The sequence below is a fragment of the Phalacrocorax carbo genome, chromosome 4, assembly GCF_963921805.1.
Source record: "Phalacrocorax carbo chromosome 4, bPhaCar2.1, whole genome shotgun sequence".
In the NCBI taxonomy this organism is placed as follows: domain Eukaryota; kingdom Metazoa; phylum Chordata; class Aves; order Suliformes; family Phalacrocoracidae; genus Phalacrocorax; species Phalacrocorax carbo.
Genome location: NC_087516.1, coordinates 412,962 through 438,299, shown reverse-complemented (window position 1 = coordinate 438,299; position 25,338 = coordinate 412,962). Strand labels below are relative to the sequence as shown.

The following is a 25,338-nucleotide window of genomic DNA, read 5'->3' as shown; positions in this document are numbered from 1 at the left end:
GGGGGGGTGTCACACTGGAATGGCGGCAGGGGACGCCCCTGGGGACAGGGGACACCCCCGGGGGGCAGGGGACGCCCCTGGGGACAGGGGACACCCCCAGGTGACAGGGGACACCCCGGGGACAGGGGATCCCAGGACCCAGAAGAGGGCGAGGGGGGCGGGGGAGGGGGGAAGCCGTGCCCTCACTCACGATGGCGGCGGCGTCGACCCGCCGTGCCCTCACTCAAGATGGCGGCGGTTTCCCTACCCACACCCCCTCCTTTCTGTGCCCTCACTCAAGATGGCGGCGGCCGAGCCTGCGTCGCGGCGGGGCGGGGCGGGCGGAAGCGCAGGCAGAAGCACAGGCAGAAGCGCAGGCAGAGGCAGCGCTGCCGGCAGCGCCCGGCCCGGCCCGGCCCGGCACGATGGACTGTTACACGGCCAACTGGAACCCGCTGGGCGAGGAGGCCTTCTACCGGTGAGGGGCGGCGGGGGGAGGCCCGGGCCCGGCACTGGCGCCGGGCAGAGGCAGCCCCTCCCCATCCCCAGGGTCGGCCAGGGGGTCCCGGGGCCGGTCGGGGGGGTCTCAGGGCTGGTCATGGGCCTTGGGAGGGCTCGGGGTTCCCGGGGCTGCTCGGGGGGTTTCGGGGCTGCTTGGGGGTCTCAGGGCTGGTCGTGGGCCTTGGGGCTGCTCGGGGGGTCCCGGGGCTGGACAGCGGGTGGGCACCATCCCTAGCCCCCTGCCCTGTCCCTCTGTCTGCCTCCATCCATCCGTCTGTCTGTCGCCCGCAGGAAGTTTGAGCTGTACACCATGGAGTGGAACCTGAAGGAGGACCTGCGGGACTGCCTGGTGGCAGCTGCCCCGTACGGGGGGCCCATAGGTAAGGCCGAGGCCTGGCCCCCCCGGGACCCTGCGCCCGGGCACAAGCCATGGGATGGGGCTGTCCTGGGGCCCCGGTGGTGGCGGCAGAGGGTCCGCGGCTCAGCCGGACTGTCCCGTCCGCAGCTCTGCTGAAGAACAACACCCGCAAGGAGAAATCCCCCAGCGCCCGCCCGCTGCTGGAGATCTACTCGGCCTCAGGGCTCCTGCTGGCCAGCATCCCGGTGAGCTGCCCTGGGGTCGGCTGCCCCATCCTTTAAGCTGTGCCCCAAGCGCTCCATGGAGGTCTTTGATGTGCCAGGGAGCTTGGGACGGTCCCAGCTGCCCCTCGGAGGATGACAGCGGCTTTAGCTCTCTGCCCCTTGCAGTGATAAGCCCATGGGCAGGGGGACTGTGGAAGGGCTTATGGGTGGCGCTGGCGGTTGTACGGCTGGGTTACCAACTGGGTGTTGTGGGTGAATCACGGGGCTGCGAGGACGGCAGTCACCTCTGCCCGTGCCCTTGGGCAGCTCCTCTGGTCTCTCCATGGCAATGCAGGGTGCTACCACGTCTCCTCCGCACCCTAAGCTCCCCAGGGCGATGGCTCCGTGCAGCTCCTACAGCCCCCTGAAAGCCTTGGAGTGGTGGTGTGTGCAAGGGGGGAGCAGGGAGAGCTGTAGGGAGAGGGAGGCTGCCCAGCCCTGGGAGAAGGGGACGGGGTGGGGACGGGAACAGCAGTGTTGGTGCCACAGGAGCATCCTCCCTTCCGTGCTGTCCGCGGCTGGGGCACACACAGGGCACTGAGGATGTGGAGGGGTAAAGAAAGCTGCTGTGACTGCAGGGCCTTGCATAAAACCAGGGTAGCTGTAGGCATCAGAGCTGCGGGAGCCCAGCTGTGGCTCTTGGCTTCATGGATGTCTCCCGGAGGGACATCCCTGGGGCTGGCCAGCCAGGAGGTGAGCAGCCCCATGGTGTGCTTGTGTCTCCTGCCCACAGTGGAAGAGCGGCCAGCTGGTGCATCTCGGCTGGACGGCCAGCGAGGACCTGCTGTGCATCCAGGAGGATGGCACCGTTCTCATCTACAACCTCTTCTGCGAGTTCAAGCGCCACTTCAGCATGGGCAACGTGAGTGGGGCAGAACGGGGAGCTCAAGAGATGCCCAGGGTTGGGTTTGTGTGATGGAGAAGTGAAATGCTGCAAGGCCTCCGTGAGCACTCCCTCAGACCCCTGGGACACAGCAGGGAGCCTGAGGCTCTCCCATCCACCTTGCAGGGCTGCCTGCTTTCGGGAGTGAGATGGCAACCATCCCCATGGCCCCTGGGGCCAGAATGATCCCCTCCTCACTGCAGGAGTGAAGCCTGTCTGAGCTGGGGCACCTGCCAGCAGAGCAGCACAGGGCTGGGCTCACTCTCCCCGGGGTGGGTTCATTCCCAGAGCAGCAGCAGCATGGTGCTGAGCCCTGGCTACCCCAGCCTGGGCCCAGCTCTCTCTCTGTGGCACAGGAGGTGCTGCAGAACCATGTGCTGGAGGCGAAGGTCTTCCACACGGAGTACGGCACCGGCGTGGCCATCCTCACCGGGGCGCACCGCTTCTCCCTGACCACCAACATCGATGACCTGAAGCTGCGCAGGATGCCCGAGGTTCCTGGTGCGTCTCCTCCCCGCTGCCCCCGGCTCTGGCCGGGTGCAGGGGCCTGATGCTGGTGCCCGGCAGGTCTGCAGAAGCCACCCTCCTGCTGGGCCGTGCTGTCCCAGGACAGAGTCACTATCGTCCTGCTGGCAGTCGGACAGGACCTCTACCTCCTGGACAACACCTCCTGCTCCGTGGTGGTGAGTGAGCCATGGCAGGGGTCCACAGGGAGCAGGGTGGTCTCTGCAGCCCCCTGCATTCACTGGCAGGTCCTTCCCTTGTCCTCCCCGCTGTCCCACAGGCTGCTCTCCAGCCTCCCGCACTCACTGGCAGGTCCTTCCCCACCGCTGCCCCACAGGCAGACGTGGGGTGCAGGGACATCTGGCCCCATCCTGGCCAGGGGCAAAGGGATGAGGGTTGAGGGGGTGCGGGGTGGGAAGGGGCACCCCCACTCTCACCAGTTCTCAGCCCCTTACGCAGTGTCAGTGTCGGCGTCCCCAGACTGTGCCCCCCAGGTGTGACCCTCTCCTCTTCCCTGTCGCAGACCCCCCCTGGCATGAGCCCCTCCGCTGGTGCCTATCTGCACATGTCCGTGTCCTTCAACTACCGCTGCCTGGCGCTTTTCACCGACACCGGCTACATCTGGATGGGGCTGGCCACGCTGAAGGTGAGCGTCTCCCTTCCCTGCCCGTCGCGGGGCATTAGGGTGTCAGCCCACCCCTCCTCTCCCTGCCCGGCAGACAGATCCAGCAGGGTGGGGTGTCCCACTCAGGTTTCCTCGGGGTCCCCACGGACTCAGGTCTGCAGGTTGGCCTCGCTGCCTCCCGCAGGTGTCTGCACTCCTGTCCTTGGCAGGTCCGCCTTTTGCTCTTCACCTGATTTTATACCTTCTTCTATTTCTGAACTTATCTTTTTGCTGGCCTTGCACCTCTCTTTTTCTGTCCAACCCCACCCCAGATAAACAAGCCCACCGGTAATTACTTCTTTCCCGCCGGTCGCGGTTCTGTTACGTCCACACCCAAGCTTGGTGGTTCTAGTACTGTTGGGTATCGCTATTGCTGGTGTGGTCACTTCGGCACAGGGTCCTTGTTTGTGAGTTGTGAGTGTGCCCTGCCAAATCCCCCACGCTGTGGGGCTCGTGCTGGTGAGGTGCTGGTTGCCTCCCATGCCCGCTGAAACCAATCCTTCTCCTTTCACCTTCACTCACTGAGCACAGGCAGCTTCGTGCCCTATGTGCAGGCAAGCTGTGTGCCGCAGCCACGGAGGAGTTTCTCACACTTTAAACACTCACACAGCATCATCGCCCTTCGACTGCGTCAGCCGCAGCCGTGGCTGCCTCCAGAGCTAGAGGCAGGGCTGGGTGCTCCTGTGGGACACGCTCCCGGTGTGGCGCCCACGCTCCCGGTGCCCAGCGCAGCCTGGTCTGTGCTGCTCATCCCCCCCAGCAGCTCCCCTCAGCGTGGCTCCAGCAGCACAGGCGATGCCACCGGTCCCTGCACCACTGTCCCCCTGACCCGGCTCTCTCCTGACGCAGGAGAAGCTCTGCGAGTTCAACAGCAGCATCCGATCTGCGCCCAAGCAGATGGTTTGGTGAGCGGTCTCCCCGCCAGCCTCCCCTGCCCCGGCTGTACCCACCCGCGCTCCTCAGCACCCTGAGCCGGGGTCTGCTCGGCTCTGCGGCCACCCCACTGCCCGCCTGGGATGAGCAGGACCCTATCTGTCCCCACCCCAGCCGTGGGGGGCTGCAGCTGGGCCGGGGTTAAGCTGGGGCTCCCTGGCAGGTGCATGCGTCCCCGGAGCCGGCAGCGTGCCGTGGTTATGGCCTGGGACCGGCAGATGATGGTGGTGGGGAACTCCACGGAGTGCATCCAGTATCCTTTGCGGAAGAAGCATCATTTCCGAAGGCCAGCCCAAATTGCGGGCCCTCCTTGGACCACTGCCACCTCTGTCGTGGGCAAGGGGTTCTCCACGAACACCAGTGGTGTCAGTGGCCCCCCAGGACGGTCGGAGGAGGCTGAACTTGTTCCTCTCCTTTGCAGTTTTGTCACAATTTCCCCTGCCTGGCCCTGGCCAACCTGGTCCTGTAGAGCAGTGAAAACCCCTCCTGCCTTCCCCCCTCCCCGGCCCCTGCCCCCCTTCCCCAAGCCTTCCTGCTGAGGGGGATCCCGCTCCCCCTCGGCTCTGAGAGCAGCGCTGGGAGCCACCAAAGCCCCTGGGCTGGGAGCGCTGTCCCTGCCGAGGTCCTGTCCCAGTTCCCCAAGGGCGAGGGCTGTGGGGCTGGGGGGATTCCTGTCCCTCCCATGTGCTGATCCTGTGCCCTGCTGCCTCTCTGCAGAAAGGGGGGGTCACGATCCAGGGGGACAGGGGCTCCAGGGGGTTGCTCCTTGGCATCGCTGGGGCTGGCCCTCAGCAGGGCTGGGCTGCACCCCCAGCCGCTTTCTTCCCATGAGCCCTTAGCAGGGAGCGCAGGTTTGTCCTGGATGAGGATTCCTACCTGGTGCCGGAGCTGGATGGGGTCCGGATCTTGTCTCGCACCTCGCATGAGTTCCTGCACGAGATCCCAGGTGAGATGGTGCCGGGTGGTGAGGCTGAGTGGGAACCCCCGTGCCCGGGCAGGCAGGTCTCTCCTGCACCGCTTGGCACCCAGGATGCGGCCCATGGCCGTGCCCACCTCTGTGTGCAGGGGTCCGGCCTGCCCAGCCCTTTCTGGGGGCTTGGGAGGTGGCGAGAGCCCCACAGCGGAGTAGAGCCATGCCCTGACCCCACCACTGGTCTGGTGCAGGGCTCTAAACCCAGTCCCTCGCCTGGCCCTGAGCTCCCTCCTTCTCTAGCACCGTGCCAGCTCTGGTCCCCTCCTTCTCCAGCTCTGCCAAGCCCCTGTGTCCTGAGCAGGGCCCTGCAGGCTGCCCCCACCTCCTCCTGCTGCCAGAGCCCCCAGGCTTTTTGCTGAGGCCTGGCACAGCTCGGCACGTCTGTTCCTCACCTTCTGCACTGCTGCCACCCTCGCACCCCCAGAGCAGAGCTGCCGTGGCTCTGTGGGGGGCAATAGCTCCTCGGGGCGTGTGTGTCCCACAGGTGCCCTGACAACATCTGCTGGACCCTTGTGTTGGCGTTTACTGGGGGCTGCGGTCGTGAGGGCTGGAAAAGCAGCCCCAAGCCGTCCATCGATGCAGCTCTGCCCACCTGCTCGGGGCGGCGGTGGCTGCGCTCCCACCCCGCCAAAAGACAGTGCCGGCACGGGCTCTGCTGGGGTCCCAGAGCTGCAGGCAGGGATGGCAGGGAGCAGGTTGCAGCGGGTGCAGATGATGTGCCTGGGCTGGAGCAGCCTCTCATGTGGATTTTGTTTTGTTTTTCCCGCCTTGTCTGCAGAAGCCAGCCAGGAGATCTTCAAAATCGCCTCCATGGCCCCAGGGGCACTTCTGCTGGAGGCACAGAAGGAGTACGAGGTACAGCCCACCGCCCCACTTCAGGTCCTGCCTGTCCTTGAGGAGGCTGGGGTGGCACCAATGCCAACCGCAGCCAGCGTTATCCTGCGGTGATGGGAAGGGGGAGATCCCGGAGGCCCCTGCTGGGGGTGAGGGCTCTCTTGGCACCTGCTCCCAGGGGTGCTGGGGCTCCCCGGGCTCACCCTGGCCAGAGAGCACCCCGCTGTTGTCCCCATGGGCTGCGCTTCCCTGCAGAAGGAGAGCCAGAAGGCAGACGAGTACCTACGGGAGATCAAGGACCAGAAGCTGCTCCCAGAGGCGGTGAGCCAGTGCATCGAGGCAGCCGGCTACGAGCATGAGCCGGACACCCAGAAGTCGCTGCTGAGGGTGAGCGAGGCGCAGGAGGGCTTTGGCTGCAGCCAAAAGCGTCTCCCTCCCGGCTGGCAGCCGTGCCGTGGCCGGCACAGCCCCAGTGCCGCACCGCTCTTCCCGCAGGCAGCCTCCTTCGGGAAGTGCTTCATCGACAAGTTCCCCCCAGAGAGCTTCGTGCGCATGTGCCAGGACCTGCGGGTGCTCAACGCCGTCCGGGACTACCAGATCGGCATCCCCCTCACCTTCACCCAGTATCCTCCGTGGGACGGTGCATGAGTGAGGACCCTGGGGCGGGAGCAGGACCTGGCCCAGGTGGGATCAGTGCTGGTTGGGGTCCCAGGCCCTGCTGGGGTGGCTGCAGGACGGGAAGGAGGGAGCTGCAGAGCCACTTAGCTGCCGGCCCCGCAGGGTTCGGGCACCAGCTGTGCCCCAGGCCCCATGGCAGGGGTCTGTAGCTGAGACCTCTGTGCTCATCGCACCCTGTGGTGCTTGCAGAGCCGAGCTGGCTCCGCAGCCATATGCGCTGGGGCTGGCCCAGTTGGCTGGGGGATGCTGCCGGGTCGGGGGGCACCCAGCACGCATTGCCTGTGCTCCGTGGGGTTTTGTGCTCCCTTGACCGTCCCCACAGATACAAGCGGCTCACCATCGAGGTCCTGCTGGACAGGTAAGCGTCCCTGTGAGCTGGGTGAGACAGCCCCATCCCTGAGCAGCCTGGCAGTGTCCGGCCACGCTGCAGTCCCCATCCCCGCGATATCTGTCCCCTGGCCGGGCACTGAATGAGCTCAGGGCCCCCCACGAGGCTGGGTGAGCTGCTCAACTCCTCGGACCCCCGTGGGGCCGTGCCACTGACCCCCCATGTGTCACTCCAGGCTGGTCCTGCGGCGGCTCTACCCCCTGGCCATCAGGATCTGCGAGTACCTGCGCCTCTCGGAGATCCAGGGCGTCAGCCGCATCCTGGCCCACTGGGCCTGCTACAAGGTAAGGAGACAGCTCGGAGGGCTCTGCCTGCCTAGGGCCGTGTGGAGACCGCTCCGCTCGCACCCTTCCAGGTGCAGCAGAAGGACAAGTCCGATGAGGAGGTGGCCCACGCCATTAACCAGAAGCTGGGTGACACGCCAGGCATCTCCTACTCGGAGATCGCTGCCCGGGCTTACGACTGCGGCAGGACGGAGCTGGCCATCAAGGTCTCTTGGCTGGGGCCGCGGCGTGTCTGGCAGGGTGGTGGGATGGTTGGGGTCACGTGTGGTGTCCACACGCTGACGGCCCCTCTGCCGCCTGCAGCTGCTGGAGTACGAGCCGCGCTCCGGGGAGCAGGTCCCGCTGCTGCTGAAGATGAAGCGGAGCAAGCTGGCGCTCAGCAAAGCCATCGAGAGCGGGGACACCGACCTGGGTAAGGGTCAGGGCTGGGCAGGGGAGGTATTTGGGGTCTGGGGGAGCCTGTTCATGGCTTTGCTTTGTGGGATGAGGGTAGCGGGAGCTGCTTGAGCCCTCAGCACGGGGCTCTGCCCTGCGCCTGGATGTCGCCTTGCTCCTCTGCTGTTGCTGCTCCTTGGGGCCAGCCGTGCAGGGGGCAGGGTCCCCACCCCCTGCTCCTGAACCGAGCTGCCTGTCCCAGTGTACACCGTCGTGCTCCACCTGAAGAACGAGCTGAACCGCGGCACCTTCTTCATGACGCTGCAGAACCAGCCAGTGGCCCTGAGCCTGTACCGCCAGGTAGGGGCTGCTGCGGCACACCCGGCCCCGGGGAGGCTCTGTGGTGTCTGTCCTCATATGCCCTAACCGCCCCCTGCATCGCTCCCCAGTTCTGCAAGCACCAGGAGCGGGAGACGCTGAAGGACCTGTATAACCAGGACGACAATCACCAGGAGCTTGGCAACTTCCACGTCCACTCCAGCTACTCGGAAAAGGTCTGTGCCTGGCGGCGGCAGGAGGAGTGGGGGGAAAGGCTGGCGGGCTCCGGGCTGGCTCCTCCTCACCCAGGGAGAGACAGTGTGCTGGGAAAGGGCAGGGGGTGATTTCACGCCCAGTGGCTGCCCCTGCCCCACGCAGCCCAGCAGCACCAGCCAGGTGTTTGCAGCCGGGGAGGGTTTCCATCCTCCCCACGCTCAGGGCAGGCTCTGGGTGTGGGAAGGGAGCTCTCCACCTCGTACCCCCAGGCCGCCCCTCCTGCCCCACCTGGGGGGCTCTGAGGGCGCTGCCCCATCCCTGCAGCGTGGCATCCGTGCTGGCAGGCAGTGAAGTGGCCGTGCTCTCTGTCCTCAGCGCATCGAAGGGCGAGTAGGAGCTCTGCAGAATGCCCTGGACGAGTACTACAAAGCCAAGAACGAGTTTGCTGCCAAGGTGAGTGCAGCCGGGGCCAGGGGGGTGCCGTGGGGGGGCCCTGCTCTCCTGTGGCTGGGCAGGAGCAGAGCTGGGCATTGCTGGTGCGCACAGGGCTTCGGCTGGGCCACCTCCGCTTGACATGGCACCGCAGGTCCCCCTGCCCTGCTCCACGGCTGAGGCTGGGTGGGCTGCTGCCATCACTTGCTGGGGCAGGGACCCTCTGGGCCCCATGGGCAGGGCTGGGATGGGGACCCTTTATGCCGGCGCTTTGCTCCCCAGGCCACAGAGGATCAGATCAAGCTCCTGCGGCTCCAGCGGCACCTCCAGGAGGACTTTGACAAGCCCTATCTTGACCTCTCGCTGCACGACACAGTCTCCAATCTCATCCTGGATGGCCACCACAAGCGAGCCGAGCAGCTCTACCGGGACTTCAAGATCCCTGACAAGAGGTCAGTTCCAGTGGGGGGACTCCTCCGTGCACCCCCGGGGGTTCACCCCAGGCAGGAGCGGGGCTGTGGCTGTGGGGCTGCAGGGCACTGGCAGCTAGAGCAGCCAGTTTGACCTGCGTCCCCAGGTACTGGTGGCTGAAGATCAGTGCCCTGGCCAACCGCGGGGACTGGGAGGAGATGGAAAAGTTCTCCAAGAGCAAGAAGTCACCCATTGGGTACCTGGTAAGAGGTTTCCTTGCTCTGGCAGGGGACCAGCCCTGCCCCGTGGGTGGCTGTGGGGCTGAGCCACGCCGTGGGGCAGCCGGAGGGCACTGTGTGGGGCAGCCCAGGCAGGCTGGCGTGGGGCAAGGGCTGAAGCCAGCCCCCCACCCTGCTCCTCTCCAGCCCTTTGTGGAGATCTCGGTGAAGCACCACAACCGCTATGAGGCCAAGAAGTACGCGCCCCGTGTGACCCCCGAGCAGCGCGTCAAGGCCTTCGTCCTGGTGGGGTGCGTCGGCTCGGCTGCAGCCGAGGGGCGGGGGGGCAGCTGGGAGGCAGATGGGGCTGCGTGGGGCAGGGTTGGAGCCCACAGCAGCAGCTGGTTCCTCATGCAGTGAGGCTGGGGACTTGGGGGCCCCAGAGGGAGCCTGGGGTCAGTGAGACCCCCAGGAGTACATGGGTGGTGGGGGCTGCTTGGGGTGCCTGCCCTCGCTGGGGTTGCTGCCTCCAGGATGTGGGGGATTGGGGCCTGGGGATCCTGTCCCCCTCCTGTCCCCACACAGGCCCCAACTCCCCCACTCTTCTGCAGGGACCTGGACCAGGCGGCCGATGCTGCCATCGAGCATAAGAACGAGACGGAGATGAACTTTGTCCTGTCCAAGTGCACTGCCAGCACCGACACTGCTGTGGCGGAGAAGCTGAACCGGGCCCGAGCCCAGCTCCTGAAGAAGTGAGCCCCAGCAGTTGGGGGCCCTGACCTGGCCCTTTGCCCACCATGCACTCCAGGGGCGTTCCAGCCCCTCCCCCTGCACGGGGGCTTCTCTGGGGTTCTCAGCCCTGAGCCCCCACACCTCCCCCTTGCCATAGGGTGTCTGTGCCCATGGTTGAGGGCAGGGAAGCAGAAGGGTGTCCGTATCCTGCACCAGGGCTGGGGTCACCCTGACCCTGGCAGCTGCTACAATGGTGACGTCTTCCTTGCTGGCCGCAAAATATAGCAGCGGGATCATCTAGTGCCTGTGCAGCCCCCTACCCCACTGAGGGTAGGGGGGTCCCCCACCCTCTGACTGTGTAGCCCCCTCCCTTCATGTTCAATAAAGAGAAAAGGTCACTGTCCTGTCTCCTGGTGGGAAATGCTCAGCACCCGTGTTAGTCACCCCAGCCTACTCAGCACCCCTAGTGACGGGGTTCCTGGGAGACGTGGGCCCTCAGGCAGAGCTATGTTGGGGTGCTGTAGGGCATTTATGGAATTACAGAGTCATTAAGGTTGGAAAAGACGCCTAGGATAATCCAGTCCACCCGCCAGCCCAACACCCCCAGGCCTCCTAAACCATGTCCCCACGTGCCATGGCTACATGTTGTTTGAACCCCCCCAGGGACGGTGACTCCCCCACCTCTCGGGGCAGCCTGTGCCAGGGCCTGACCGCTCTGGCAGGGAAGGCATTTTCCCTCATCTCCAACCTAAACCTCCCCTGACGCAGCCTGGGGCCGTTCCCTCTCGTCCTGTCACTGGTGACTTGGGAGCAGAGACCAGCGCCCCCCCCTCACTCCAGCCCCTCTCAGGCAGCTGCAGAGAGCGAGAAGGGCTCCCCTCAGCCCCCTCTTCTCCAGGCTAAACCCCCCCAGCCCCCCCAGCCGCCCCCCAGCACACTTGTGCTCCAGACCCTGCCCCAGCCCCGCTGCCCTTCTCTGGACACGCTCCAGCCCCTCCAGGCCCTTCTTGTCCCGAGGGGCCCAAACCTGAGCCCAGCACTCGAGGTGGGGCCTCCCCAGGGCCGAGCACAGGGGCCCCATCCCTGCCCGGCTCCTGCTGGCCACCCCAGTGCTGACACAAGCCCGGGGGCTGGTGGCCTCCTTGGCCACCCGGGCACTGCTGGCTCATGCCCAGCCGGCTGTCAGCCAGCACCCCCAGGGCCTTCTCCGCCGGGCACTTCCCAGCCCCTCTGCCCCGGGCCTGGGGCGCTGCCTGGGGTTGGTGTGACCCAAGGGCAGGACCTGGCACTGGGCCTTGTTAAACCTCACACAAGTGGCCTCGGCCCATGGATCCAGCCTGTCCCAGTCCCTCTGCAGAGCCTTCCTGCCCTCCAGCAGAGCGACTCTCCCGCCCAGCTTGGTGCCACCTGCAACTCCCTGAGGGTGCCCTCGATCCCCTCGTCCAGATTGTTGTTATTAAACAGAAATGGCCCCAAACCTGAGCCCTCGGGAACACCCCTTGTGACCAGCTGCTGACTGGATTCAGCTCCGTTCACCCTCTGCGCCCCCTCAGCCCCGGGGGTCCCCGCCCGCGGGAGGAGGCCGCGCTGGTCAGGCAGGACCTGCCCGCCGTGGGGGGGGGATGGACCCTCCGTGGTCCGCCGCCCGCCAGGGGGCGCCGCAGCGCTCGGTCGCGCCCCTCACGTGGTCCCGCCGTGCCCGCGCGCGGTGCGCTGTGGGGCGGCGAAATGGCGGCGCTCAGCGTGGGGCGGGCGGCGGCCGGGGTGAGGGGCCGGGGCCGGGCTGGGGGAGCTGAGGGGTCGGTCTGGATGGGGGTGGTCAGAGAGGTGAGGGGGCTGGCTGGGCTGGGGGGATCAGAGGGGATGGGGTCTGGCTTTGGGGGTGAGGGGCCGGTCTGGCTCGGGGGGGTCAAAGGGGGTGGGGACTGGCTTTGGTGGTGAGGGGTCGGTCTGATTTGGGGGTGTCGGACCGGCTGGGGGGGTCAGACGGATCTGTGGGCGTCAGAGGGGCTGGGGGCCTGGCCTGGTCTGGGTGGGTGAGGGGCCGGGCTGGGCTGAGTCCAGCCTGGGACAGGGCGTAAGCCCTGGGTGGAGGGGGGGTTCAGGCTGGGGATGCGGGGCCCAGGGGCTGGGTTGGGCTGGGGGGCGTGTGCGGGGGATGGGGGGGTGTCAGCCCAGAGCAGGGGGTCTGTCTGGGGGTGGGGGGCACGTCCAGGTTGGGCGCTCTCACCTTCCCACTGCCCTGCCCCAGGGTCTCCTGCGTGCCCGGAGCCTCGGGGTGTGGAGGGGCCTGCGTGCCTCCGCCGCCGTCCAGCAGATCCCGCGGGCCAAGGTGAGAGGGGGGTCCTGGCGCCCCTGGGCCCCTCTGGGCGCGGTCAGCCCCTGGCTCTCACTGCAGGGTGCAGAGCTGTCGTGGGAAGCAGGGCAGCGAGGGGCAGGTGGCAGCGGTCCCTGGGCGGTGGAAGTGCTCCTGGACAGGCTCCGCTTGGTGGATGCAGCTTTTCTTGCTCTCAGTGCAGCGTGTTCTCTGGCCGCGCTCCCGCCACCCTTGGAGGCTCCTCTCCGGCCCTCTGGCTCCCGCTCGGCCTCGGGGGGTTGCTGGCAGGGCTGCGACGGCAAGCGTTTTGTTGTTGGTGCAGCTAAAACTGCTAGGCAGAGTGCAGCGTTGATGCGGTAGTGAAAATCCTTTTGACCCAGTCCTTGCCCCTTAATCCTAAATTCAGTGTAGCTACATGTAGTAGTTGACAGAGAAGAGCAGAGGAAATAATGCAGTGATTGTTACAGACTGAATAAGGAAAGAGCAAGCAGTAGCCTAGCATGTACAAGCGTTATTCGGACTCCATGGTGAGGAAATAAGAGCTGTGAGGAGAGGTGAGTTGTCCTCTGTGGAACTAAGGGTGAAGGAAACGACCCAGGTGTCAGGTAGCGAATTAACATCGTGTTTGTCACGTTCAGACCATCAGGATGGTGTGTTCCTGCTTATAAATGAAGCTGGCTTATGTTATTAAGACACTAAAGGGAAGGGCTCGGCGCTGAGGCTGTTCTTTTGACCTTGAGCTGGGGCCTGTGCTGCGGATCCCTCTGCAGATGCTTTGCTGCTTCTTGAAATTTAGGTAGGCGAGGTGTTCTGCCCTGGAACTTGATTCCGAGAGACTGAAAATCAAAAGTAAAGGCTACTTTGTCTTTCTTTTTCCCCTCGCTCTTTCATTTTGCCTTCCCGTGATCACTGTTAGCCTGTGCTTCGTGCCACTGACACGTGTGTTTCCCACGTCATACGGCGCTGCTTGCTCACTCCGTTTGTTGCCTGAGTAAATTGTTGGGTGCAGTTCTTGCCCCTGACTGCGGCTGTCTAGTCCCGGAGGCTAGCTCTGTGAAGTCTCCTGCCTGGAGGTCAGCTCTGACAGGGAATTACTTGCTAAAGAGGATGAGGATTAGGAAAAGGACTGTGAAAATAGGAGGCAGTGATGGTGGGGGAGCAGGTGGCACTGATTTGGAGGTGGATCGCCTGTGGAACATCTGAGAAATTGTCTTTGAGACTGATTTTGTCTTCAGGACCAAAAAAAACCCCAGCATGCTCAACCAAAATCTGTGAGACAACATGAATATGATAGGAAGACCAGGTGGTTTAATAATGTGGGATTGTGCTCTTAGCTCCTCGTAAGCATTTCTGCTGTACAGAAATTCCCTGTCGTGGTTTACCCTGGTCAGCAACTGAGCCCCACGCAGCTGCTCGCTCGCTGCCCCCACCCTGTGGGATGGGGGAGAGAGTCAGAAGGGTGAAAGCAAGAACACTCGTGGGTTGAGAGAAGAACAGTTTAATAATTAAAATAAAATAATAATAATGGTAATGATAATAATAATGATCATGGTAATAATAATAATATAATAATAAGGAAAATAATGAGAGAAATGAAGTCTGGGGGAAAAAAAAACCCACACGTGATGCGGCCACTCACCACCCGCCGACCGACACCGCCAGTCCCCAAGCTGCGATCGCTGCTTCCCCCGGCCAGCTCCCCCCAGTTAATATACTGGGCCTGATGTCATATGATCTGGAATACCCCTTCGGCCAGTTTGGATCAGCTCTCTTTGATGTGCCTCCTCCCCTCCCAGCTCCTTGTGCCCTTGGCAGAGCAGGGGAAGCTGGAAAAGTCCTTGACTAGTGCAAGCGCTACCCAGCAACAACTAAAACATCCCTGTGTTATCAGCATTATTCTCACACTAAGTCCAAAGCACAACACTGTGCCAGCGACAGTGAAGAAAAATTAACTCTATCCCAGCCAAAACCATGACAAGACCCTACCTAGAAATGCTGTTTGAGAGGGGGTCTTTGGTTGCCCGTGGATCATGGGGTAGTGGGTGTCTCTGCTGCGTGGTGTGTTCATGACAGAGGAGCAGGAGCTCATGAGGTCAAGCTCCGTGTTAGTACTGCAGTAAATCCTCATTACTGAAAACTAAGCAACCTGTCTCTGGTTCGCTGCTTGCGGGGTAGGGGTCCTGTCCAGCTCTGGGGTCCGGTGGAAGGTCTGACCCTTCTTTGCTTTCTGTGCAGTCAGAAAATGCGAAGTCTGAGGGCACGTTCCAAGTCACCATGCTGCCCGGAGACGGCGTGGGCCCGGAGCTCATGCACGCCGTCAAGGAGGTGTTCAAGGTAACGGCTTCTGCCCCTCGGCGCGACGGCGTGGGTGGGGAAGGGAGGAGCAGCAGCTGCAGAGTTGGTTGAAGGTGCTGCTGGTCCAGAGGCCCTCCAGGACCAGCCTGTCTGTCCCCCCCGGTGCAGAAGGGAGCTGGTTGTGAAAACCCTGGGATCTCACCCTTGCCATAAATAGGCTCAGTGTGAGCAGTACTCTTGCAAGCTGTCTCATTCTTCAGTGTCAATATATTCCCATCCTGGGACCGTGTCCTGGAGCTGGCAGAGCCTGGGTCCATTGCCCACTCGGTCCTTCTCCCCCTGCTGAGGCAGCAGCAAGTGCTGACACTGCCTGGGCTGGTGGTGGGGAGGAGACAGGCCGTCCTTCCTGCTCCTGTTGGGAGCATGGCCGCAGGGCTGTCCTTGTCCAGCTGTCCAGAACTCTTTAGGTCCTTCTGACCTCCTTCCTAATCAGCGATGAGCCCTGCTCTCAGGCAGCAAGGTCAGACGTCAGGGAGGAAGTCAACAGTTAATAGTTCTACATGCAAGTTCTGTCACATCAAAGGCAGCGAACGTGGGGTTGTGTGCTGCGGTTACGCAGCTGAAACACTGATTGCAGTAAGGAATGGGGGCCCTGGTGCTAGGAGCGACAGAGAACTTTGCTGGTCGGCTGGAACTGAAGGAGGCAGAGGTCCGGGTTCCCTCTCCTCACTGAGCAGGCAGTCGGGCTGGTTTAAGGTGTCGTGTCGCGGCTCTCCGAGCCCATCAGCGTCCCTCTGTAACGAGCAGCGTAACTTCCCTGCCCAGTCTCTGATGTTTCTCTCGCGCAGGCTGCCAGCGTGCCCGTGGTCTTCGACGAGCATCACCTGAGTGAGGTGCAGAACATGGCGTCGGAAGAAAAACTGGATCAGGTGGTTGACTCCATGAAGGAAAGTAAAGTGGCCCTTATAGGTAAGGACTTGTGCGAGGAGGGGCTCTGTGCTCTGCCTGCAGGAGCGGTGTTATCTCAAACACCATTAGGTGCTTTCAGAGGGCAGGGATCTCTGTGGTCCTGAGAAGGGAGTGTGCTGCCTTTAAGCTAAGCAGCAAATTACTGAAGTAATTACTAAACATGCCAAAGGGGAGGCTGTATTCGGCTTCTGCTTCTGAAATGAGATCTCCCAGTATGGCCCAGAGAAGCAAAGGGCCTCGTCAGGGTCCCGTATAGCAGGAGATCAGTCTCCACGCTTGGCTGAGGTCCCCTTGAAGCACCCCCGTCCCAAGCCGTGCTGCCCTGTTGCCTGGGCTCAGGCGGCATCCTCAGCAGCTGTCAGCACGCTCCGTGCTCTGTGTCCTTACTCCTGCTCAACGCTGTCCCGCAGGCAAGATCCACACGCCGATGGAGTACAAGGGAGAGCTGGCTTCTTACGACATGAGGCTCAGGTGAGCCCCGTGCCCTGCTCGGCTGCCAGGGCTGGGCACCCGCGCGTCGGTCGCTGGGAAAACCGTACTGCGCTCGGTCCTGCTGTTCTGCCGCCGCACTGGGGGCTGAGGGAAGCGAGAGATCCTGAGGGACTGACTGTGGCCAGGAGCTGCCTCTCTTGAGTGTGATCCTGCTGCGTGCTTCCTTGGGGGTCCTGGGTGGCTGGAGAACGGACAGTGGTGGCCCACCTCAACAGAGGGTCGTCAAAGCCGTGCTGTGACGAGGTGTGGCTGGCTCACGATCTGTGAGGGGAAAGGTGGATGGAGGGCTAGACTGACAGACAGCAATGGGAAGGCATCTTAGGAGGTGGGGAGCTGTTTGCACCGTCAGCAGCTGTTACCCGCAGTACCTGTAGGGAACAGCTGCGGCCCCAGAAGCAGCTTATGATGAAATGCTGACTCTGCTGCTGCTGCTTCTCTCGCAGGCGCAAGTTAGACTTGTTTGCAAATGTTGTCCATGTGAAGAGCTTACCGGGCTATAAAACACGCCACAACAACTTGGACCTCGTGATCATTCGTGAGCAGACGGAGGGGGAGTACAGCTCTCTGGAGCATGAGGTACGGGAGCCTCCCTCCGGCGCGCGGGTGCTCGGGGTGACGGCGACGGAATTAGGAGAGCACTTAGGGATGCGAATACACGCAGACCCAGTGAGGGCAGCGATGGCTGCAGGACGGATAATGCCAGCAAAGAAGGGCATGGGTGTTAAGGAGCCTCTTGATGGGGGTGATCCGGCGTCAGGCAAAGATGCCTTATCTCCGTCTCAAAGCGCGGGCGCTTTCGGCGTGCTGTGGGCTGGCGAGGCAGGGTGCCGGGCTGCACAGCGCACGCGGCGGCTGCTCACGCTCCCTTTCCTGCCCAGAGTGCAAAGGGGGTCATCGAGTGCCTGAAGATCATCACCCGGGCCAAGTCGCAGCGCATCGCCAAGTTCGCCTTTGACTACGCCACCAAGAAGGGGCGCTCCAAGGTCACGGCTGTGCACAAAGCCAACATCATGTGAGTGCCACAGGGGCTGGTTTGGGGCGCTGTCTGATTGTCAGACACGTGGCCGTGGTCGCGTCGGGGACCTCGTCGCTCTCAGCTTTTGATCCCCGTCAGAGCAACACCAGCCTGGCTCCAGAGAGGCTGAGCTTTCCCTGGGAACAGTGTTTTCTTCTCTGTATGCTCTCACCTCCAGCGTGAGGCCTGACAGCTGCACCCTGGAGGCTGTCGGCTGAGCAGGGGAGAAGCTTTGGCATCAAAAGCTGAGCCCTCGTTGCTCCCCCGGGCCCTGTTTCTCCACCTGTGGGTGTGCCGTGGTGCGGGGTGCTCTAGGGCTTCCCCTGCCCTGCTGCAGTGGGACACCGGTTGCTGTTGGGTTACCTACTGCTGTAATGATTTCACTGTTGTCCCACAACCCTTTGACATGTTTTGTGTCTCACAGGAAATTAGGTGACGGGCTCTTCCTGCAGTGCTGTGAAGAAGTGGCAGAACTGTACCCCAAGATCAAATTTGACACCATGATCATTGACAACTGCTGCATGCAGGTGAGGATCCCGTGTGCCTGTCCCAGAGCCGCTCTGCACCACCTGCTGCTGCTGGGCCTGCTGAGCCAACCCGTAAAGATCTGAAAGGCTGCTGCCGCTGACGGCGTGGCGGGTCCGGGTGGCCGCCCTGACCCCGGGTTTGCTCCTTGCACAAGACCAGAGCCTTCTCCCTGCTCTGCTCCAGGTGAGGGCAGGGGCTGCAGGGGTTGAAGGTGCCGGGGGCATCTAGAATCACAGAATTGGTTAGGTTGGAAAAGACCCTTAAGGTCATTGAGCCCAACCGTTAACCCAGCACTGCCAAGCCCACCACTAAACCATGTCCCTCAGCACCACCTACACATCTGTTAAACACCCTGAGGGGTGGTGACTCCACCACCTCCTGGGCAGCCTGTTCCAGCGCTTGACAACCCTTTTGGTGAAGAAGTGGTTCCTAATATCCAATCTAAACTTTCCCTGGTGCCACTATGTCTCATCTGGGCTTGCAAAACTCTGCCGGGTGACATAGGTCGGTGGCTCCCGAGCCCTTCCGGCAGGGCTCCCCGTGCTCCCGGCTGTCACCTGAGCAGTTTGGGGATGTTTTCAGACACGGTGGTTTCTGCTGCTCCACTGATTCGTGTACCATGCGCTGTCCCTGTACCACGGCCTGTGTCAGCTGTGCAGGGGCTCACGTCCTCCCGTTGCCTCCGTGCAGCTGGTGCAGAACCCCTACCAGTTCGACGTCCTGGTCATGCCCAACCTCTACGGGAACATCATCGATAACCTGGCAGCCGGCTTGGTGGGCGGCGCCGGCGTGGTTCCCGGCGAGAGCTACAGTGCCGAGTACGCCGTGTTCGAGATGGTGAGGAGTCTCAGCTCCCCGGGGGCTGCTGTGCCGTACCGGCACCCCGGGTTGTCCAGGGGGCTGCTGGGGACAGGGCTGCGCAAGGCGGTCCGTCACCGCCGCTTCTCCTCCCGCAGGGCGCCCGCCACCCCTTCGCCCAGGCGGTGGGCAGGAACATCGCCAACCCCACTGCCATGCTGCTCTCGGCCGCCAACATGCTGCGGCATCTCAAGTAGGTGCCTCTCGGGTCGGGGTGCGGTGGGGTGGGCAGCGCTGCCTCGGCCCCGCCGGGTCCTGTGGGCAGCGGGGGGGCTGACGGAGGGACTGACCTGCCGCTCCTTCCCTCTCACCAGCTTGGAATTTCACTCCAATTTGATTGCGGATGCGGTGAAGAAGGTGATCAAAGTCGGAAAAGTGAGTGTTGGGCAGCCGGCCTTGCCGCGTGTCTGTAGCTGCGTGAGTGTTGGTGGTAGCGAGCTGCTCCGCGTTCTCCCTGACGGACAAGCGCGAGTCTCGGAGCTCCTCGCCCGCGTCCAGCTCGGGAACCCGTGTGCGTGCAGCTGCGGCTGCAGTCAGAGCCCCTCTGCGCTTGCCTCGGGGATTGCTCCTGCTGCCCGTAGCGGTGCTTGCTGGCTCGGGAAGGTCTGGCAGGGCTGGGGGACGTCAGACGGCCTCGTTCTTGCGTGCTGCCCCGCTGGGGTGGCCGGCAGGGTGCGTAGAGGGAAGCTGCTCTGCTCTCCCTTCTCGCAGTCATTTCACTCGGTTCACAATCACGTTTCTCCCTTGTTTCTCCCCTTCCCTGTGTTGGATTTTTAGGTTCGGACACGGGACTTGGGCGGTTACTCCACCACTTCTGACTTCGTGAAGTCTGTGATTGACAACCTGCACCCCCACTATGGTGCCTAGGAACCCCGCTCGCCCCGGGGAGCCGGGGACGTCTCTGCACCCTGCAGCAGCTTCCCATAGCTTACAGCCCAGCAGCATGTCCTTCCCCTCCCGCCCGGCGCTGGCTGAGGTTCCCTAGGGGGGGGAGGAGGAGGAGGAAGGTGGCCTTCTTCCTGCCCAGCCCAGAGCCCCGTACCCACCCCCAGTCACCGCCAGCGGGGGGTCGCCGGAGGGACGGAGGGCAGGGCTCCCTTCAGAGCGAGGGTCCCCGCAGTCCTTCCAGGTCGCGTGGGCAGCTTCTCCGCTGTGCCCAAGGTGTGCTGAGGGCAGCACAGAGCCGGGGGGGACAAAGGGGCAGCGCCTGGGGATGGCAGGACCCCCCGGTACTGTAGGAGCCTTCTGCCCGCAGCGGCTTCAGCAATAAATGGGACCACGGGGCTGAGGCCCCGCAGCCAGGAATGCACAAGGGCAAAGCTGCTGGTGCGGAGGGAGGGTCCCTTCGGGCACAATCCCATGGTAGGGAGCGGCTGCGAGGCTTTGGCACCTCCTGCCCGCAGGGAACCAGTGCAGGGTGGGGAGGGGCATGGCTCCCTTTGCCCCCCACCCCGTTATGAGTTTGTGGCTGGTTTCTGCGAGCCGGGGCAGGCCCTGGGGAGCACGGGGCTCTGGCTGAGCCACCCCAGTAGGGCCTCTGCGGGCAGCAAGCGCGCGTCCCTGCAGCCAGCAGAGCCAGGCTCGCCCAAACCGCAGCGCCCCGTGCTCGGTGCCCAGCGGTGTGCGCCCCGGGGGCTCCTGCGGGGCGGCACACGCGCTCGGTGGGACCACGGCCGCGCTGCCCTGTGTGTGAGAGAGCGAGCGACTGGGACATGTATTTAATGCTGTGCTTTGTATCTGTGTTTGCAAATAAAGGGGCCGACGCTTCCCTCCAGCCCAGGTGCTGTTCCCCACCTGGCTCTGCCCCTGCCCAGCGCGGTGCAGGCTGGCAGCGAGCACAGGGCTGGCCCGGGCCCTGCCTCTGGGGGCAGCGGCAGGGCTCAGCGCGGGCCCTGCAGCTCCGCCGCCAGCCCCTCACTGTCCCCTCCAGCCTGCTGGGGTGGGTGAGCCGGGGGGGGGGGGGGGGGGATGGAGCTGTCTGGGGAGTGGCTGCCATGAAACCCTCCACTCATGGGTGCTTGCTGAGACACCCCCTCTCTCCCCCCCCCCCCCGAGGGGCTGGTGGTGCTGGGATGCCCGCGCACCCCTGCCACAGACATGCAGCCGGCTCCCCCCCACCAGAGCTTGGGGTGGCTGAAGCCCCCTAGCAGGTGTGGGGCACAGTGACCCCTTCCTCCAGCCTGGCGCCATCGCACTCCTCCTTGGACACCATGGGAGCTGCAAAGAGCCTCAGAGGGCCCGGTCCCACCCACAGCGACAGCACCCAGCATGGGGCCGGGGGTCCCCACTGTGCTGTGGGGACCCCCTCCCCCCTCCCTAACCTCCCCTCTCCTTGCAGGTGCGCACGGCGGACATGGGGGGCTACGCCACGTCCTTGGAGTTCACCCAAGCCGTGATAGCTGCCCTGGATGTCTAGGGCCCCTCACCACAGCCGCCCCGCGCCCACCCTGCCCGCCTGGTAATTTATTGCTTCTCTCTAATAAAGTGGTCTCTGCAGCACAAGGGGGGGCTGCTAGGAGTGCTGCCATCATGTGTGGCCCCATCTCGCCCCTCCGTGCCCAGCTGGGGAGGGACGGCCACAGCTGTGTGACGGTGCAGCCCCTGTGCCAGGAGGGACAGCAGCATCGCCTCCCACCCTGGGCGAGGGGAGGCAAAGCCACAGCAGGGCCCCCCGCAGCCCCAGCCTCCAGGCGCAGCGAAATGAGGTGGGAAAGGATCAACAACAGCCTCAGTCTTTTATTGAGGCTCAGTGACACCAAGCGCTTTCCTGCCCCCCCTGCACCACGCAGGCTGCGGGGACGGCCCCACGCCGGACACCACACGCAGTCTGAGCCACCCCACGGGACGTGGTGGGGGACCTCAAGGAGGGAACACTGCACAAGGCCCAGCAAGGCTCAAGCACTGCCCCAGGGGCTGCTGGTGCCTTGGCCAGGCCGAAGGGACTCACCTGGACCCCCAGGTGCCTAAACAGCTCATGCAGAGCCACGTTACAGCGCCAGGCATGCCGCTGCCATGAAATGCCGGTGGCCAGAGGAAGGGCCGCACCAAGCTGCCCCCCTGCAAGTCCATGAGTCCGGTGCTGGAGCACAGCCCAGCTCCAGCTCCACCCCACGCCCCTAGTCCTCCTCCAAGTCCCTGGCTGCCTTCTTCTTCTTTTTCTTCTTCTTCTCCTCCTCCTGGTCAGCCTCTGCCATTAGCTTCCTTTTCTTCTTGGGCAAGACCTCTTCCTCCAGCCCATTCTCCTCCAGCTCCTGCTCCGATTCAGCCTCCAGCTCCTGCTTCTTCTTCTTTTTCTTCTTCTTGGGCTCCATGTCGTTCTCCTGAGGGGAGCCCCTGGGTGAGCAGGAGCTGTGCCGAGCCGGGCGGCTGCCCCAGGCACCATCCCGCAAACCCCCGCTCCGCTACAGGATGGCCAGGCGAGGAGGAGCTGGGACCCCTTGTCCTGCCAGCCCAGGGCCGAGCACGTCCCAGCCCCCTGCCCTCACCTCCGTCTCCATCACAGAGTTTTCCATCTCCTCTGCGGCCGCCGCCAGGGCCTCCAGCCGCCGCTTCTCCCTCTTCTTCTTCTTCTTCTCCTTCTTCTCCTGCTTCCTCTTGACCTCAGCCACCACCTCGCTCGCCTGCAGAGGAGAGAGCGAGCTCGTCAGCAGAGGAGAGGCTCCCAGCCCAGGCCCATCCCCACCCAGCGGCACCCGTCGGATCAGCCTCATTAAATCAGTCTTTTTCCCTCCACAGCAGGTCAGGAAGGCAGGTTGACATCATGTCCGACAGCGGGGCCCTGCTCATCCCCGCACGGCCTCACCTCTGCCACGGCCTCCTTCATCACCTCCAGGTTCTTGCGGGGCGGCTCCCCCGTCTCATAGAAGGCCAAGCGCTCCTCCACCTGCTCCCGCAGCTTGTCCCCGAAGACGCTGGTGGGGACTTCTGCAGTGACAGGAGAGATGGGGGGCCTCAGCACCCAGCCTGCCCCCGCCCCCGGCCCCCTGCTCTGCTCAGACCACAGGTGTCACCATGCGCACGGCGCGGTTCTGTTGACGAAAAATCTTGCCATCATCGCAGAGGCTTCCCCGGCCCCCTGCCCGCCCCGGCCCCCCGCCCACCTGAGAAGCAGTCGATGCGGGAGGCGATGGTGCACTTGTTGGCCAGGTAGCGGGAAATGCGCCCCTTGTTCTTGGCGGCCGCTCGCCCGATGAAGGTGGAGTGGAAAATGAGCCCGTACTTGGGGGTGTTCCCTCGCGTCTTCAGAGCCCTGGAAGGAGCCGGCGGCACCGTCAGCCCCGAACGTCTTCTGCAGGCAGCGTGGCACGACCCACAGGACGGCCCCCCGCTCCTTCCCCCCACGTCCCGGCTAACCTCCGGGACAGCCCCGGGCACGGCCCCACCGCGCCAGCACGAAGCCGCGGTGGTCGCTCAGAGACCGGGGCTGGCTGATCACGCACGGCCGAGGCCGTGGGGGCCCGGCGCATCACAGCCGGCGGCCCAGGCACCTGCCATCACTGCGACCACCCCGCAGCGGTACCTGAAGAGGGCTTTCTCGGCCCCCAGGATCTGCACGGTCGAGGCCGGGTACTTGGCCAGGTTCGTCAGGCTGCCGGCGTGGGAGATGAGGCGGGCGCCCACCTGGGGGGGGAAGGGGTGGGGGGTCAGGGCTGCTGCCCCCAGAGCTCAGCCGCAGCCGCACGGCAGCCCGCCGGGCCGTGGATCAGCAGTGACAGTTGTCAGCACGACAGCTCAGTGGATTGACAGATTCACTCAGACATCATCTCCGCGGCCCAGAACGGCCCAGGGCGCCTCATGCTGGCACTCACCACCTCCCCGATGAGCGCCGAGAGGCTGGGAGCCACCTGGCTCATCTTGGAGCGCAGGTATTCCTGCAGGCCCTTGCGGTACTCGGACAGCGAGATGACGCGGCTGGAGAAGCTCTCAATGTTGATGAGGTCAAGAGGGGAGATGTCCATCCCTGCGGAGACAGGCAGTGGGGGCTGAGCAGCACCCCCTGGGGCGGAGAGCAGCCCCCCCGGGGTTCCGGTGGAGCCACCGCCGCCTGTCCCCGCTCACCCATGGAGGAGCGGGAGGCCTCCAGGATGGCCTGTGCCTTGGCGCTGTCCATGACGATCTCCTCCAGCCCCTCCAGGCTCTCCTCGCTCAGCTCCTTGCGGTTCCCGATGAACTTGGCCAGCCGGCAGTAGGTGTAGTTCTCGGAGACGATCTTGATCAGCTCGGGGAAGTGGTACCCATACCACTCCCTGCGGGGACAGGGACAGCGTCAGCGCCGCGGGCCGACCCCTCACGCCATGCGTGTCGCCCCCAGGCACGCCCCGGCCGTGGCACCGCCGCCCCGGCCGGCCGCGCGCGGGGCGCTGCTCTGCCTCCCCGTTCTGTGCAGGCAGCCGGAGGCGGCAGCTGCCTGCGGTAAGCATGGGGAGATGGGCCCGCGCGCCGCTGCTCACCCGCCCCGGGGACCCGCTCACCGCACGCGCATGGAGAAGGTGTTGATGTCCTTGTCCAGCTGGTCCAGGAGGCTGATGGACTGGATGATCATGTTGTCCACACGGTTCACGTTGAACTTCACCTTGGCCCGGGAGTAGCTGTGGCCGAGGCCCAGCTGGGCCTTGGAGGCCGACTGTGCCGTGAGGCCCTTCACCAGCGCGTGGAAGTGCAGGCGGATCCCTGCGTGGGGACACAGCCGTCACCGCCTGTGGCAGGACCCCTGGCGGGAACAGGGACCCCGGCTGCGGTGGTGGAAACCCCTGGCAGGAGCAGGGACCCCGGCCGCGGGGCATCCCCTCCGTCCCCGGACTCACCCCGCAGGATCTCGGCCACGACCCCCCCAGTCTGGCACTGGTAGCCCAGCTCCTCCAGGATGGCAGCCCCGATCTTGGCATCTGCGACTCCCAGCAGCGCCTTCTTCTTCTTGGCCGGCATGGAGGTCTCCAGCAGGAGCCGCAGGTCCTCGTGGAGGATCCCTGCAGGGCCGGGGGGGGCGTCAGCAGGGTGGGGGGGTTCCCCGTCGCCCCCCCCCCCCCCCGCGCCCCCCGGTGCCCCCCTCACCCTCCGACACGGCGTTCATGTTCTCCAGGGCGCTCTGGGCTGACTTGAAAGGGGCGAAGGCCACCAGCTTCACCACGTTGTGGAACTTGCCGATGGTGAGGACGCTCTCCTCCACCTGCGGGGGCGGGGGGCTCCCGGTGAGACCCCCGGTGAAAGACATCCCCACCCCCCCGCGGTGAGACCCCCGACGGGGCAGGGCAGACCCGCTCCCCCGTTACCGGGCCGCCCCCCGCTCATACCTGCGGCAGCAGCAGGCTGATCTCCTCCACCTCCCGCACGGCGAACAGCGCGTACCCGGCGGCGTGCTCGAACAGCACGTGGAGCAGCACCTGCACCGGCACCGGTCACCGGCGGCTCGGGGTGGGGCTGCGGGCCCCGCTCCCGCCCCGCCCCGCGCTCCCCCGCCACGGCGTGGCGCAGGAGCCCCGGCCCCGGCCTTCGCGGCGCCCCGAGCCCGCGCATGACCATCCCCAGCCCCCACCGGACCCGATGCGGGCGGATGCGGGCGGACGGGCCCGGCCCAGCGGACACTCACCATCTTGCCGCCGCCGCCGCCGCCCGGAACTGGCAGAACCCCGCCGGAAGCCCGCCCACTCCGCCCCGCGGCCAATCAGCGGCCACCCCTCCGCTCCTTCCCCCCAATCAGTGCAGGCTGGCTGTCCTCAACGGACCTGCCCCCCAGCCAATCAGGTAGGGAACGGGCGCGGCCCAGCCTCCATTTGCTGTCTGCACCAATCAGGTGCGGGAACTGCCGCAGGCTCCCGCCCCCTCGTGCCCCTCGCGGCCAATGAGGGCCGCCCGCGCGCCTCCCGCCCCTTCCCGCGCTCTGTGTTTGGCGCCGCCGCCGCCTCTCCGCAGCAGCACGTGGC

The 25,338-nt window shown here is 64.6% G+C and overlaps 3 protein-coding genes and 2 non-coding genes across 7 annotated transcripts; 2 read left to right on the top strand and 3 right to left on the bottom strand.

Moving 5' to 3' along the window:
• Positions 1-300: 300 nt before the first annotated feature.
• Positions 301-10,345, top strand: VPS16 (VPS16 core subunit of CORVET and HOPS complexes). The gene is made up of 24 exons (XM_064448752.1): positions 301-457; positions 772-860; positions 986-1,083; positions 1,835-1,963; positions 2,341-2,485; positions 2,552-2,667; positions 3,012-3,134; positions 4,002-4,057; positions 4,249-4,338; positions 4,937-5,031; positions 5,837-5,913; positions 6,148-6,279; positions 6,388-6,515; positions 6,893-6,928; positions 7,134-7,242; positions 7,314-7,448; positions 7,546-7,654; positions 7,880-7,977; positions 8,067-8,171; positions 8,527-8,604; positions 8,866-9,035; positions 9,161-9,257; positions 9,420-9,523; positions 9,824-10,345. The coding sequence occupies exons 1-24, from the start codon at positions 405-407 to the stop codon at positions 9,966-9,968; spliced, it is 2,517 nt and encodes an 838-aa protein (XP_064304822.1). The 5' UTR covers positions 301-404; the 3' UTR covers positions 9,969-10,345.
• A 1,294-nt stretch (positions 10,346-11,639) lies between these two features.
• Positions 11,640-20,920, top strand: IDH3B (isocitrate dehydrogenase (NAD(+)) 3 non-catalytic subunit beta). 2 transcript variants are annotated; one of them, XM_064448751.1, is made up of 12 exons: positions 11,640-11,708; positions 12,196-12,276; positions 14,497-14,595; positions 15,405-15,525; positions 15,936-15,996; positions 16,461-16,593; positions 16,896-17,029; positions 17,457-17,559; positions 18,251-18,397; positions 18,517-18,611; positions 18,733-18,793; positions 20,757-20,920. In XM_064448751.1, exons 1-12 carry the CDS (start codon positions 11,673-11,675, stop codon positions 20,832-20,834), a joined length of 1,149 nt encoding a protein of 382 aa, XP_064304821.1. In that variant the 5' UTR covers positions 11,640-11,672; the 3' UTR covers positions 20,835-20,920. The 2 variants fall into 2 exon arrangements, with proteins under 2 accessions (XP_064304821.1, XP_064304820.1); XM_064448750.1 differs by lacking the exon at positions 20,757-20,920 and adding an exon at positions 19,196-20,186.
• Positions 20,921-21,139: 219 nt separating this feature from the next.
• On the bottom strand, positions 21,140-25,069 carry NOP56 (NOP56 ribonucleoprotein). Of its 2 annotated transcripts, none has more exons than XM_064448745.1 (12): positions 25,005-25,069; positions 24,709-24,798; positions 24,470-24,584; positions 24,223-24,384; positions 23,890-24,088; positions 23,477-23,664; positions 23,227-23,378; positions 22,938-23,038; positions 22,519-22,667; positions 22,221-22,342; positions 21,904-22,038; positions 21,140-21,738 (listed from the first exon to the last, which is right to left on the bottom strand). In XM_064448745.1, exons 1-12 carry the CDS (start codon positions 25,005-25,007, stop codon positions 21,535-21,537), a joined length of 1,620 nt encoding a protein of 539 aa, XP_064304815.1. In that variant the 5' UTR covers positions 25,008-25,069; the 3' UTR covers positions 21,140-21,534. The 2 variants fall into 2 exon arrangements, with proteins under 2 accessions (XP_064304815.1, XP_064304814.1); XM_064448744.1 differs by having other exon boundaries at positions 24,999-25,022.
• Positions 22,116-22,185, bottom strand: LOC135313315 (small nucleolar RNA SNORD57). Its single transcript, XR_010372931.1, has one exon. It is a non-coding gene; the product is annotated as a small nucleolar RNA SNORD57 (small nucleolar RNA).
• Positions 22,407-22,477, bottom strand: LOC135313316 (small nucleolar RNA SNORD56). Its single transcript, XR_010372932.1, has one exon. It is a non-coding gene; the product is annotated as a small nucleolar RNA SNORD56 (small nucleolar RNA).
• Positions 25,070-25,338: the final 269 nt, after the last annotated feature.

Excerpts from the sequence above, each read along its gene's own strand:
- VPS16 (XM_064448752.1), top strand. The coding sequence starts at position 405 with ATGGACTGTTACACGGCCAACTGGAACCCGCTGGGCGAGGAGGCCTTC. Across the intron at positions 1,964-2,340 it reads GCCACTTCAGCATGGGCAAC|GAGGTGCTGCAGAACCATGT; the intron begins GTGAGTGGGGCA and ends TCTGTGGCACAG. Across the intron at positions 9,036-9,160 it reads TTCAAGATCCCTGACAAGAG|GTACTGGTGGCTGAAGATCA; the intron begins GTCAGTTCCAGT and ends CTGCGTCCCCAG.
- IDH3B (XM_064448750.1), top strand. The coding sequence starts at position 11,673 with ATGGCGGCGCTCAGCGTGGGGCGGGCGGCGGCCGGG. Across the intron at positions 17,030-17,456 it reads GTGCACAAAGCCAACATCAT|GAAATTAGGTGACGGGCTCT; the intron begins GTGAGTGCCACA and ends TGTGTCTCACAG. Across the intron at positions 18,398-18,516 it reads AGTACGCCGTGTTCGAGATG|GGCGCCCGCCACCCCTTCGC; the intron begins GTGAGGAGTCTC and ends CTCCTCCCGCAG.
- NOP56 (XM_064448744.1), bottom strand. Across the intron at positions 23,665-23,889 it reads ACCTTCTCCATGCGCGTGCG|GGAGTGGTATGGGTACCACT; the intron begins GTGAGCGGGTCC and ends CTGTCCCCGCAG. Across the intron at positions 22,668-22,937 it reads GCCGAGAAAGCCCTCTTCAG|GGCTCTGAAGACGCGAGGGA; the intron begins GTACCGCTGCGG and ends GGCTCCTTCCAG.